At 45.2% G+C, this 13,400-nt stretch overlaps 1 protein-coding gene across 5 annotated transcripts in view; it reads right to left on the bottom strand.

Moving 5' to 3' along the window:
* Positions 1–9,357, bottom strand: part of LOC144142464 (uncharacterized) — a 43,412-nt gene extending 34,055 nt beyond the window's left edge. For all 5 annotated transcript variants that reach the window (XM_077674004.1, XM_077674006.1, XM_077674005.1 and 2 more), the window contains exons 1-2: positions 9,199–9,357; positions 5,290–5,367 (exon numbers count right to left, since the gene is read on the bottom strand). In XM_077674004.1, coding sequence (XP_077530130.1) covers positions 5,290–5,367; positions 9,199–9,271 — 151 coding nt within the window. In that variant the 5' untranslated portion in view covers positions 9,272–9,357. The remainder of the gene's footprint in view (positions 1–5,289; positions 5,368–9,198) is intronic.
* Between the last annotated feature and the right edge of the window lie 4,043 nt (positions 9,358–13,400).

The following is a 13,400-nucleotide window of genomic DNA, read 5'->3' as shown; positions in this document are numbered from 1 at the left end:
AGCACGTCTCTGAATACATTTATTTGCCATTTATGTGTACGTGCCGTACGGTATTTTTACGCTCAAACCAACTCCAGTTTGACTGTTTGCATGTTTACTATTTGTTATATAATCCCTCCGCCTGCTTAAAGGCATTTTTCGTGGTGGTTTTATTCTCGCCATTTTCGCCCTTTCGGTTTCATTACGCATCTTCTGCTTCCACGGGCGCTGGTCTCTACGAATAATAGCCACTTAATATCTCGCTTTACTTTGGGATGTGTGCCTCTGCGTAACTTACGAATACAAAGATCCTCTGCGAAGACTGTAAAGCCGTTGTGAATTATTGAGTCATCAAAACAAATATACCTTGTCTCCTTTGTTTCTGTTAACGCCATAGAATTTCATGCAGTATTAACTAGAGAGGAATCTGGCGCTGCTGTCAACGCAACCTCTGTGATGCCGCTTACGCATCGATGGGAACGATGGGGAGCAGTGGAACTGGATTGCGTACGATCGGAGCGTCGCTATGTCTGCTTATGTGGTTGGAGGCCAGAGCCTTTGCGGATCTGGTAGCCTGACCGGGATGGCGTTCGTTGATTCGGAGTTGTGGCAAAAAATTGGGCCGAGTAGGGCAAAGAAAGAAACTTTATGTACAGATATTTACATGGTGTTTGACTGAGTGAACAGGGTTCTGTGCTCCTGTGCGCACGAGATTAAAAAAAATTACGCCCACCTCCCCCCGCGGGAACCCTGGTGTGATGCGACGCTGAAGGGGGTTCCGTTGGGTGTTTCCGTTGGGTCGATTAGTCGAATGGCGTGAAACCCGTAGTGAACGTGAATTGCGTTTCAATCACATCGTTGGGTTCCACGCGAGGGGATGAGGGCGTAATTTTGAGCATAATGAGAGACGTTGTGGTTGTTGTCGTTTAGACGGAGGCTTTATTAAAGGAACCGATAGAGCAAGTCCAAGCGCGGGCGACTGTCGACTGAGAGACCGGCCGGAGCGCGGCACTCCAGCGCACCCGAAGGAGAGGAGACCGCGGAGAGAGAGAGTGCTGCACATGCCCACAGCGCGCAGCGCCGCTCGCAGCGCCACCCACCGGCGGACTGAGAGTGCGCTGCGCCACACACCCGGAGATGTTGGGCGAGAGCGTTCGCTATAGGAGAGAGGAGGGGGGGTGAGCGGAGGAGAGACGCAGCTGTGCAGACGAGGACGACAACGACGACGGACGCAGGACAGGGCCGCCGGTAAGAACTGCTCCTCTCAACGTCGCAACTAATAACCAGGCTGGGTCCACCCCCTTTCCACCTTTTTTTCGGCTGACGTCAGGACGCACCAGTCACGAAAATCCGGGGCACTGAAATTGACGTCCACACTCTCACAAAGCGAAGGCACTTTTCTTCACGCACAGGTCACTCGGTTGGCTTCGGTGGTGCAACCTTCCTTGAACAGCGACGTCTGCGACCCACAACAAAGATGGCCCCACGATGCTCGGCTCGCAGCTGAAGATTGCCGCATTTCCGCCAGAAGAGCAACGCAGCACGCCATTTTTCATCCCCCCCTGCACCATTCTCGCTCATTGTGACCTGCCTTGCTGGCGGGCGCTTGGGTAACCGTGAAACCACGGAAAGCGGCTTGTGTCCAGTAGCAGAATTAGTCGCCCACGCGTCCTTGCGACGAAGCGTAGTCGCTCCCCGTATATGAGGGGGGGGGGTGGGGGGAAGGAAAGGAACCGGCGAAAACCAGACGACGGGAGGGGTGGGTGATTGAACCCACTGATATTTCAGAGGGTCGTCGCAATACCAATACGCCGATCCTAACAATACTCAACACACAAGTGCAAATAAGACTTCTTTAGTATTTCGTTTGCAGTTCTGATGCGGTAAAATAGGTCCCGTCATCAATCGTGGAGAAGGATCGCGTAAACATTATTACTAGCGAGAAATGTGCTGCCATCCAAAGGAAATTTTAGAGAATCACAATAACGTGGCTTACACCTCAGCAGGTCTCGCATCTAACTGTACCAGTGATCTCTTTCTTTCATCATTAGTTTGGGAAAGATGTCCTGCGACATAAAAAATAGCAATGGAACCGGCATCGAACCCAAACAGACCTCCACTGTAGTTGCACGATAGCACAAACCATATAAGGGCAACCAATACTTCCTCCAACTCGGTGGAAAGAAACTTCTTTCAGTGTTCAATGACTAGCGCTTCGGGTTTTCAGGTGAATTTGAGGGAATATACAAAAAAGAAGCCGGTGAAATTTTAGACATTCCGTATTTATCTGATAAACACCTATTTTAGAACACACGGCGGCAAAACATGATGGTCGTAAATCGAACTTCAGGATACCCGGTAAGTCATCAGCAGTACTGGCCTTTTGCACTTTTAGGCGATAACCACAAATGGCCGCCGGTCTCTCAAAAATGCGTCTTTCTCCTCTTTCAGCACAAGCACACTGCCTAATTAAGGGTTGTCTACCCGTATTTGGTTGGACGAAAAAATTTACACCATTTTTTTGGGGGGAACCCTGATGACGATGCGAAGAATCATGAATGTTCTGTGTGGTTACATTGTGGTGCCGTTATGTTGAGTGATCTGGTGGTTAGTAGCGCAAGAGGTAATTCCGCGTCCGGGTCCACACCGGTGGCAAAGGCACGCAAGTACTGTGACGTTACAGTGAGTAGGCGGTGGTTCTCGAGGCGCCGAAACTCGTCAATCATGTTCTTGTCGATGTTGTCGTCTCTGTGGTAGAATCGGTAGTCTCCGTCAGCGTTGGTGAGGTAAAGGTTGTTGACGTTGGTGCACCGGCTGAGAGCAACGTACACGCCCTCCTCTTCGCAGCTTTGTCTTCTTCTCCTTCTTCTTCTGAAGCAGTTCCCCAACGGGAAGATGACGATGGTGGTTGAACGTGAAGCTAGCTCGTGATGGATTCTTTGGTTGGCCAATCCCTAGAGGCATCCTGCCACAATCATCATCAGAGGCGCTGCAGACGGGGCACGGACAAGTGACATCCTCCCGAGCAAGAGATGCTCCGCATCTAAAAGCTTCAGTGGTAACACATGCCCTGGCAAGGCTGCTTTATCACAATTTTTAATTTCTCAGGTCGGGTGCACAGTTAAGTCTTCTGCATGAAACTAGACATGTCGCAACGTCCTGATCTTCATCTGAACTGCATATCCCCCAAAGCTATCCTTTATACATCGCACGCTTTCGTCGATACAAACTTTAGCAAAGATCAACCTAATCTCGTAGACCACCCGTATCGCCCTTTTAACGAAGGGTTGGTATGCTTCTTGTGAAAGTTTTGAGCTTATAATGTCTAGCAGGGATTTCCGAGCTAAGCTTGGCAACCTTTAAGTGGACGTGTCTCTTTTTTGAACACTGTGCGGATTCCCTTTCGACGAATTCTTGCGGGATGATTTTAATTATGATAGAACTTGGAGCAGAGAGTACTCTAGTGCACCAGCATAACAAACTTCTCGGGGCCCGTTTGCATAGACTGCTCAGTCAATGGCGTTACCCATGTGATACTGTGACAACAGATGTCGTTTGTTGTCGCGTTATTTAATAGAAAAACATTGTTTTCCCGTACGAATGACAGCGCTTCCACGCACCGAATGTCCATGTTGGGGTTTTTGTACAAATTCAAGCCTTCCCTGTGAACTTTCGCACGTGCATATACGAGCTTAATGACAAAAGACAGCTCCTCAACGTAAAGCGAAAACCGCAAAAGTTTGAGCATGTTTAAATGAACGAATATGCTCTAAAATAATAATGCTAGTCGTACAGGTGCGTAAGGTAGCAGTGTGGTTAACCTGTTGACGTTGAAGTTTGCATAGGTAAGAAACGCTTCAAGATTTAACCCTGAATATTCGTTGCTGGGCGGTATCAAATGTAGTGATCAGCACCATCGGCATTGATAAATACGGCCGCTACTTCTGATGCGAGAAGCCGCACGCCCCATTGCTCTCCAAGCAACGCTGGCAAGTTTGAGAATTACACTTAGCCCCATCTGACGGAGCACACCATCCTTGCACGGCAATTTTTTAGCACGCTTGCTCCCATTGTCGCCGGCTGCGATGGGCAGGTGCTATCTACAAAGCCAGTCGTGGTTACCACGTGTGTCGCTACGCGTATTCGTTGAATGCATGAATTTCTTCGTTAAATAGGCGAGTTTGCGGCAGTGGTTTTCGCTGTAGCGGCATTCACTATACATAGGCAACATACGAGCAAGCGAGGCCATATGGCATACTTCTTTGTACAGGATACTTCTTAGTAGAAGCGTTTTTTGTGGCAGCATTTGGCTGTACATGTTTTATCATAAGTATTTTGCTTGCGGACTTAGATGCGTGTCTGCCATTTAAATGTCTGTAGCAAAAATTTCTCTCGAACGTTCTGACGGGTTTATGTTGAGATATCATTTCACCCATGATTTGGAGTAATTAAAATATAGCGTATTTAAATGCGAATTTCGGTAAATTAGATAATTGCAAGATATAAACTCCAAAAAACATGTTCTAAATTTTGCCAAAATAAACTCCGGAAACCCACAGCCCTATCATGTCTAATGTTCGCACCTTTCAATAATGCGTTTCTTAGCAGCCTTTTCTGCATATATTTTTAAGCCTTTAGGTGCATCTGTCTGGCTTGTTATTTCAATAAAAACTATCAAAGCAACTATAGTATTCCTTTTTATCTATTCCCCATTGTGGATATCATCCCCCATACTGCCGAAAAGTGCGGCCCGTGGTGATAAATGTTCTCGCGTTTTGAGCCTTCTGGTTTGATTCTGCATTTTCTGCTTCCGCGTGCCGTAATATGTACAAATTAGAGACAACAAGGCCATCACATTACTTCGGAAGATATTCCTCGGCGTCCCCTATGAATTGGCGATTCTTTGTGCTCCTTTTAATACGGTTGGGAACCAATGAGCCATAAACAAACCTATGTTTTCTGTTTATTCGGTTAAGGCCATTCGTCCAGCATAAATCTGATGCAAATTGCTAAAAAAATATTCATAAATTATTAAAATCTTGGAACAAAACGTATTCCGGAGCAGCATTGTTCAACTATTTGCGCATACAGCGTGTGCTTTAAAGGATTCTTTAACGAATTTTATGTTATTTTCGTACTTATATACCACCCAGGGCTGCTACTGTTATTCTACCAGTTTGCTTGTTTGAATGCAGTAATTGCGAGGAATAGCTACTTATGCTCACACTGACCACTAGTATGCGGAGTTCTATTAACAATATATAATGTCGAATGCCGGCTTCTTCACAACACACAAATTTTCTTGCTTACGTGCCAGTGCTTCTTCGGGCGTGACTTGCGTGGGCTGACTGGAGCGTCTACTGCCATATCCAAGAATTACGATTCCAGCTGCAAGGAATAGAACAGAAGACATTGCAACCAAGAATATTAAGGTAACATTAAGCGGGTATATTTGGTTTATGGTTTGAGTTATCAACAAAATTATCCCTCATTGGGAGTTGGTCCAACCCTATTAAGATTCAAAGCATACTGATAGTCTGCTCTCAAGGGTATGCTGCAGGAGTTAAAAATATATATTTTCTTGCATTGTGCAGAGGGCCTCAGACGGGTGATTTGCCCGTCATACCCACCATATCGTGGGATTAAAACAAAATCAGTGGAAATTAGCAACAGGAAATATGAAATGCTTTGTATACCCTCAAGCTTATCATCGTCTTAGAGACACTATAATTACACCAGAACTAAGCGGATACTGGCGCAGTCAGCTAGAGCAAAGCGCCCGAAAGCAACGACTATACAAGCCGAAAAGGCACTGATTACTAGCGCAAACAAAAAATTGGTCATTAAAATAAGGGGTAAATTACGACGACTATGTGCCCTACACGTTACTAGAAAATGCTATCAACGTGCTTCTGGCCTCACCATCTAAATCAGGTGAGACTAACTACATGTTTGTACGTCTTATTGCTCAAGAAAGATTCTATAAAAAACACTGCGTTTAATTTTAAAAAATCACATATTGCTTCTTTGTACCACATACATAACTGCTTGTTCACTGCCTTCATAAAAGACAGGTTGTTTAAATTTTCTACTCCTAGTTTCAAGATATTCTACAATGGGCGAATTCAGTGGATATGTCCGCAAACATTTGATCCTACAAAGTCAAATTTGGTTATCAACACGGATGTGACTGAGCTCACAAGTGCTAGGAATACTTTCATTGATTTAACCGTTTCTTTCGAGCATCCTCTCATTCATAATCTTATGAAAAAATACTTCTCGAACCGCCGAGGAAAGACTATTTTCAGGTAGGCTATTAACAAGACGGTCAAGATCGCGTAGACTTGTAAGCATGGTGATTACGTCTCCAACAATCAGGGTTGATAATGGTGATCGCTTAGATATATTTACAGTACATTATGTTTGCCTGCGTGCTGTGATAATAAACCTAATATTTATAAAAGGCTCCCGGTTTACTTTCCCTTAAAGGAGACGTGAAGACAAAATAGAAGTTTGCGTTATTCGAAAGATTTCTTGTTTTATAGTGCCCCCAGAGCTTTTACGAATGCAAAGAATGGTTTATTCACTGAGAAATTATTTATTTAGGTTAAAATTTTGATTTGTCCCGATAAATCGGGTGTTTTCGTGGTCTGCCATAACATCACAGGAACCGACCGATCTGCGGACGATTGGGAAGGCGCCACCATACCGTGGCAAGCCGTTTTATGCCTTTGGTATTTTTTTTAGCGTGTTGAAACCTGGCTTGTTTTTTGTTCAGGGAGAAAATCGTTTCGTGAAACATGGTGCTCGCTCGACAAATATGGTCCCGTAAAACACCGTTGCTTGTGTCAATCGGCCAGTATTGTCTGAGACATCCCCAAAGCCCCGCAGGCCTGTGCAGCTAAACCAAGCATAGTGCGGGCAGCTCAAACAGCAGTACGCATCGGTATATCTATGTTTACGTGTGCTTCCGTAACTGCCAGTGTTTGTACCCCCAATCTTAAACTTCCGGTACAAAATGCCCTAAATTTAAATCAAATAGCTCGTTCGGCAAGCCTCTAGGATATGCCTAATTTGCGTTTGTTTTTGCCGCACTCCGCCAATCGCAGAGCTCGCTGTTGCGGGAAATCATAGGTTCTGTTGCGGGAAATGAGCGAGTGGGTCGCATGGCCATTCACTTTTTTACTGATTATGTAGGTTATTTGAACGAAGTTTACGTCAAAAGTTGTGCCAGTACGATTCTAATGAGGCATGCTTTTGAATGAACCAAACTTGTGATTTCGCTTCATAGCTCCTTGAAGGGATCCCTCGGGTGCGTAAAGCGCGTACTTTACGTTTCAGACGCACCTATCGAGTGGGCAAGCAAGTAAGCTTGCTAAAAATTAATGGGACATCGTTAATTAAGTCCTGGCAAATGTTTTGCTGGGGCTTGGGGATGGGGTGGTACTGAGTAGTTTTTTTATATTTACACCACAGCCCCTCACAGGGTGTGCTATTGGTGCGTAGAACGGGCAGCCAGAGTACAGTGTTTGTCAAAATTTTGTGGGCCACTGCGACCGTGGCCGGAGCAGGCGCACGGCCGAGTAGGGGCGCTGCGCTCGTCGCTGTCGGCTGGTTACGCGGCTAAAGAGGGTAAAAAGAACTTTCGCGCTTCCTTTCGTAGTGTGTCTGGCGCGATAACGGCAGCGGGGCAGTTTTCTTCGAGCAGTTGCACTACGCTTTAGCGCAGGCACTTTGCGCAGCACTGGTCACGCCGGACACAACACAACAGCAAGAGGAGAAGTTCTCCTCACTCTCTTTAGCCGCGCAACCAGTTGACAGCGGCAAGCGAAGCGCCCCTGTTCGGCCGTGCGCATGCTCCGGCCACGGTCGCCGTGGCCCACAAAATTTTGACAAAGAGTGTAAGTTCCAGGTCTGCTTCAGCTGCAGGTCTGTTCCAGCTGTTTCATTGTGTGACGAACTAGCGAGTGTTCACACATCTTCGAGTGGCAGCTGAGCCTTCTGCTTTATTGCGATCGATAATCATTCCATAATTTTCGCGTGTCGTATTCCGGGTCCCGTCACGCGTTACGGTCACCGGCTGGCACCTGTCAGTAATGTCTTTTGAGTTCACGCCCAAATTCTCAACCACGCTCACCAACCGCCTGTTGCGCTCCCACAATAAGATATTACTCATCTGATGATTCTCCCCCTTTCGGGCCATGCTTCTTTTTTGCCAAAGTACCGTCGTGTGAACCTGATGCTTATGCAAACTAGTAATTCTAGTTCCCATGACATGAATCACTCTCGTGTAAAACTTACCAAGTCTTTCTTTTCAGGAGTAAACGTTCAGACAAAGCTAAGCCCCTGCATGGGCCAATGTTTTAACACGGTACTTTCTGGCGAAATATTAGGCCCCCAAAATGAATTTAGCACATCCAATTTCGATCACTCGTGCTCTTGTGAAAACAATTTTCCTGCATTTACAAGACCCTTGTGGAGTATGGAAGGCACAATAAATTTTACTTTTTTCCGCAAAGTGATATTTATTAGCACCCAACCACTCTAAAAAGGTCGGTAGTTGTGATAAAACGGCTGGTAGAGAAATTAGTTGCGATTTTATTTATTACTTTCTTGTTCATGCTCCTTATCAAGACGTGCGGCCACACTCTGCTCGACCGCCCTTGGTGGTATGTTGCCTAGGAGAGACGAGAAAATTTTGCTCTGGTCGAGGATTGGGCGCGTGACGAGACACTCTCCATACTCTAAAACTGTAAAAGTAAAATTGTTTCATTGCGTGCGAGTGCTCTTCGTAAATGCAACATGTAAACACACCATAAGGCGGTATTTTATGGGCTTGCTCCGCAACTATATTAGTATTTTCCGCGCCGCTTAACCATCTTCGGGTCTAACCGATGCCGCCGCATGGACTCTGCAATTTATGCGGTCGTCATTCCTCTTCACTGCTCTATGACGCGCCTAAATGGTGCAGCCAGGTAATCACTTTTCTCCTTTTATCATTCTTTTTCTCTAAACAATTGTCGCTCATCACAGATAACGAATAACATACCCAAAAGCCTTCACGCGGAAGATAAAAGCGGAAAAAAATTTACAGTAAAGGTCACAGCCTTGTCATCGCCGAAGGCAACACAGCAGTTCGCAAAAACTTCCCAAGTATTAAATTCCCGCCATGCAAATGATACTAAAGCAAGCTACTTAACACGCAGTTCTAATACTCACATCCCTCGGTGTACGTTGGTGCTTCCAAGGTTACCAGAAGGACGCAGGTAGTGAAGGAACCTAAACCAATCATATTCCCCGAATGCGCTTTTTCGCGCAGTCGAGCGCTGCGTCCGCTCAGTGCTCACAGCATGCAGAATGGAGTTCGTTCTTGGGAGAATAGATGCGTCAATCTTGTCATCTTGACATGAGAGGACGGCAGGCCCAGGCCTTCACAACGTGTCCAGGGAAATTGAAGGTCGAAAAATACACATGGGGCAGCTTCCAAGATTAAAGTTTTACATAAATGCGGAGAACAACCAACAACATTCCAAGGCTGTGGCACATCCGCAGCATCATCGCTTACGTCACGCGTGTGCAGAATAGTGATCTTTTACTCTCGGTGTAAATAAACGTGTTGGTACAAAGAAACAGAGAAGCAGCGATAACAACACGATGTAGACTGAGAAGACACAAAGTACATTGTGAAACTTCAGTCTACGTCGGGTTTTAGCCCTGTCTCTTCAAGTTTAATTATAGCCAGCTTCCAGTTATTTGTGACATCGGTAATGCTACACTTTTTTGGAAGGCTCGCTGGTGTTGTGTGACCCCGGTTATTGTGTACCTTTCAGCTATCATAAAAATCAGAATATAATAACTGTACCTTTGAGTTTTTGTTGTTGCTGTATGGCAAAAAATGTTCCACAGTATTTTAAGAACACGCAGGCAATATGACAATAGTATTTTTCGCAAACAGGAAATTTGTTAAGCACATCAGCGCTAGTAAAGCGCAAGCGGTTGACATGAGCTGCCCTGACAGATCGAGCCCAGTTTCAGCACACTGAGATGGTTATATATTCGTATTCAAACTTTTCAAACTTGCATCGGGAGCTCAAACTTTCTTAAAATATCTTACATCTGAAAAAAATTATTTTTACAACCCAGTCTTTTGTTCATTGTGATTGCGCCAACCACTGTCGAATAAAAACTGCAACGAGGGCATTAACCACGACGACTGTACTATTGGCTGTATGTTCTCTAGAATAGTGGGTTTATGCAGAAGTTCTCTTCCACAAGGGCGGTAGGAGTATCGCAACCCTTGCTTGGTTTCAGATGTCTCCACGTTGTGGAAAAGAGGCGTCGTAAAAGCCGGGTCTAGAATTGCCGGGATGCAGCCTACGTTGTGTGTACGACGGCGCGTGTGGACGGAGTCGTTGGAACCTTCAGGAGGCGTTTGGATTTCATTTCGACTTGCCTCGAGGGCATAGTGAAGCCTTTAGTTATGTCCAGATTATGATTTGATTTGGTTTGATTTGGCGCAGAAAAGCAAGTCCAGCAAACTCGCAAACAACCCGGTTCAAGCAACTGGCTACCAACCTGTCACGTTGTACTGTAGATTCGTAGCACTTGCGATTGGATGGCTACTTCCTTGCCACGAAATGCCCAAGCCTTCAATTACGGCGTGATTTCTAGGCAGCAGTCAAGTATGTCAATATTATTGTTGTGCCGTTTTCTTACGTGACATTCAAGACATGTCGTTTTATGTCCATGGAATTGGCGAATCCGTAAAAGTGCTGTTTGCAATTTACGCCCTAACGAATCAAGGCTAGTAGGGAGATGCGGGAACGGTCTAAATAGTGTTGCATCACGTTGGCCATGGGAGCAGACATAGTTGAATTTCGGTAACTGGCCACACCCCTTCTGCTTACCGACTACCCAGAGATACTATTAATTACTCATAGTGATTCTGGCTAGTCAGTGAGCGGAAGTGGCTTGGCCGGTTGGCTAAAAGTCAAGACCGACTGACAACTTCCATGTGCGGAACGACATCAGCGAGGTTTTCTGTACTGGATGCGAACACTGGGTCCTGACTTTTACCCAACCGGCAAAACGGCTTCCGCTCACTCACTAGCCGGAGTCACTATCAATAAGTAACAGTATATCTGGCTACTCAGTAAACCGAAGAGGTTCTTCCGGTTGGGCAAAATGAACTATGACTGCTCGAAAGGCCGCCATGATGCAACACTAGTTAGACCATTCCTTGGCGATGCTTACCCTATGTGCATACCTGAAGGCCCATCCACAAGGGGGGCGTAATATACACATGCTCGCCCGTCGGCGTACCTCGACCAACGAGCGCGAAGAAAGGCGTGCTGTGGCGTATGGTGAATGAATTATTAGTCGTTTGTTGCGCAGAAGGCTGCGCGAAGCAGATATATGCGCAGTGCACCTGCACGCAAAGCGTGCTGTAACCATTTCCGCACCCGGGTTCGAGTAGACCACTGCTTTTCGGCGGAGTTGCTAGCGCGGAAGGGGCTCTGTGAATTCGCTACGCGCTTCTTGCCTGGACGAAAGGGGGTTGTCATCGAAAAGAAAGAGTCTGGTTTTATTGCTGTTAGCTCGGATGCAATTAAACGGTCATAAATTGTGAAAACAAGCTTCAGGTGAAGCCAGTCCAGTGGAGTTAAACCTAATCGTCGTTGTTAGACGAAGAGGTGCACGATTTTTTCATTAATGTCCTTTGGTCAGTTAACTGATCATTTGAAGGTTTCAGGTAATTTGTACCACAAAGCTGTGTAACTGCTGTGTAAAGTGTCACACTTGTTCTTCATAATCATTTATATATAGCACCATTATGCAATGGAATGCTTTGCCATAGTGCATTGCAACTGTCAGTGATATCATGAAATATTACGAGGTTATAAGTATTAACAAAGCACTTCGATTGCAATAAGACGTGTTTTCTGGGGTGTATAGGTTGTATATGTGTCTTTTTTGGAAGTGGTGTATTTTGCTGTATGTTTACTTTTGCCTTGCACTAACTTGTACTTACAATTTTTGCTTTTTGTCAGCTTTTGTCAGCTTTGCATTTTTATGATCACTCTCCCCCGCCTCCAATGTAATACTCTCGTAGTGAGGCTTTGAGGATTATTTTGAGTACATAAATAGTGTTACATTTTCTATTATCAACAGCCAGCAAAATTTATAAATATTTCTTATTGCATGGGAGACCTAATTTACCGTGCATATAAGAGAAATAATTACCAAGAAAAAACAACAAAACCTGTGCCCGAGAAATTATTGTCACTCAATTCCTTTCAAAATGCTATACGTGCGAAAAATATGCGGTCTAAAGTTTCTGAAAAAATATCGTGTTTTCAGGCGTAACCGTTTATGAAATTAAATCAGGACAGCAAAAAAATATCGCCGAAAAGTTTTTCCAGACATAAAAACTCAACGGAGAATATGATAGCCGAACACACGTCATCAGTAAATAGCTACGTATCAATGTTGATCAAAAAGTCCGTATTATTCGTAAGGACAATCACGTACCATTAATCCTGTTCACTTAATGTGCCATATTTACATAAAGTCAATGTCAATATGACAAAACTCAATATGTCAAAAATCGCGTGCGGAGGCAACGAGATGACCCACAAAATGGCTTTCGGATGCACACAAAATGACCTAATTCTGAAAAATGAAGAAAGGGTATAATATTGCGTTTAGTGTCCCCAAAATACGCAGGAAATTTTCCGTGAGAAACATTTTGGTTTTGATTGGAATCGAACGAGAGCCCCCGAGTTCAAGATTCCCAATGCTGCCCAACGCTGCATTAAAGTGATGCTTCTATCATACACCAATGTAAATCTGAGGAAAGCCTTGTGTCCTTAGATTTCAAAAGGCGTGTTAGATATGTTTTGAATTCTACATGAGTGACCTGCTGATGGTGCTAATTACAACAGTTCCATTGGTGCCGGCAGCAAAGTACGATACCGCTGAGTGCCCTGCTTGCTTCGTTTTGCAGGATAGGCACAGCGACCGGCCTGGTGGCAGTAGGGTTATTCCGTGTGATGCATTGACACATGAGATTACATAATGCGGCTGCAGCATACTGCACGCAAGCAGAGCGAACGTAATATGTGTGTGCCACCCTGATGCTAAGCTTAAAGTTACAGTTTGATCTCTAAAGTTGTCGCTCTGTATCCGCGAGGGATTTACACTTAGGTTCAAGAAGGTGGGCACTTTAATTGGCTCAGCATAGCGGCTGCATAAGGTTAATCCTAGACTGATGGCTAACCAAGGCTAGTCACCGGGTACCTGGTTCATAGAAATGGAAACCAAAAAGGCGCAAAGGGAATATGAAGATGCTTACAATGGTGATAAGAAGGGGCCCTTTCTGTGTTTGGGAGCGATTGCTTTCGCAGTAACTGCTTCATAAG

This window comes from Haemaphysalis longicornis, unplaced genomic scaffold, assembly GCF_048455015.1.
Source record: "Haemaphysalis longicornis isolate Haplotype H1 unplaced genomic scaffold, Haemaphysalis longicornis Haplotype H1 scaffold_6, whole genome shotgun sequence".
NCBI classification, from domain to species: domain Eukaryota; kingdom Metazoa; phylum Arthropoda; class Arachnida; order Ixodida; family Ixodidae; genus Haemaphysalis; species Haemaphysalis longicornis.
Note: the sequence above shows the minus strand (reverse complement) of the source record. Positions and strands in the feature narration are given on the sequence as shown.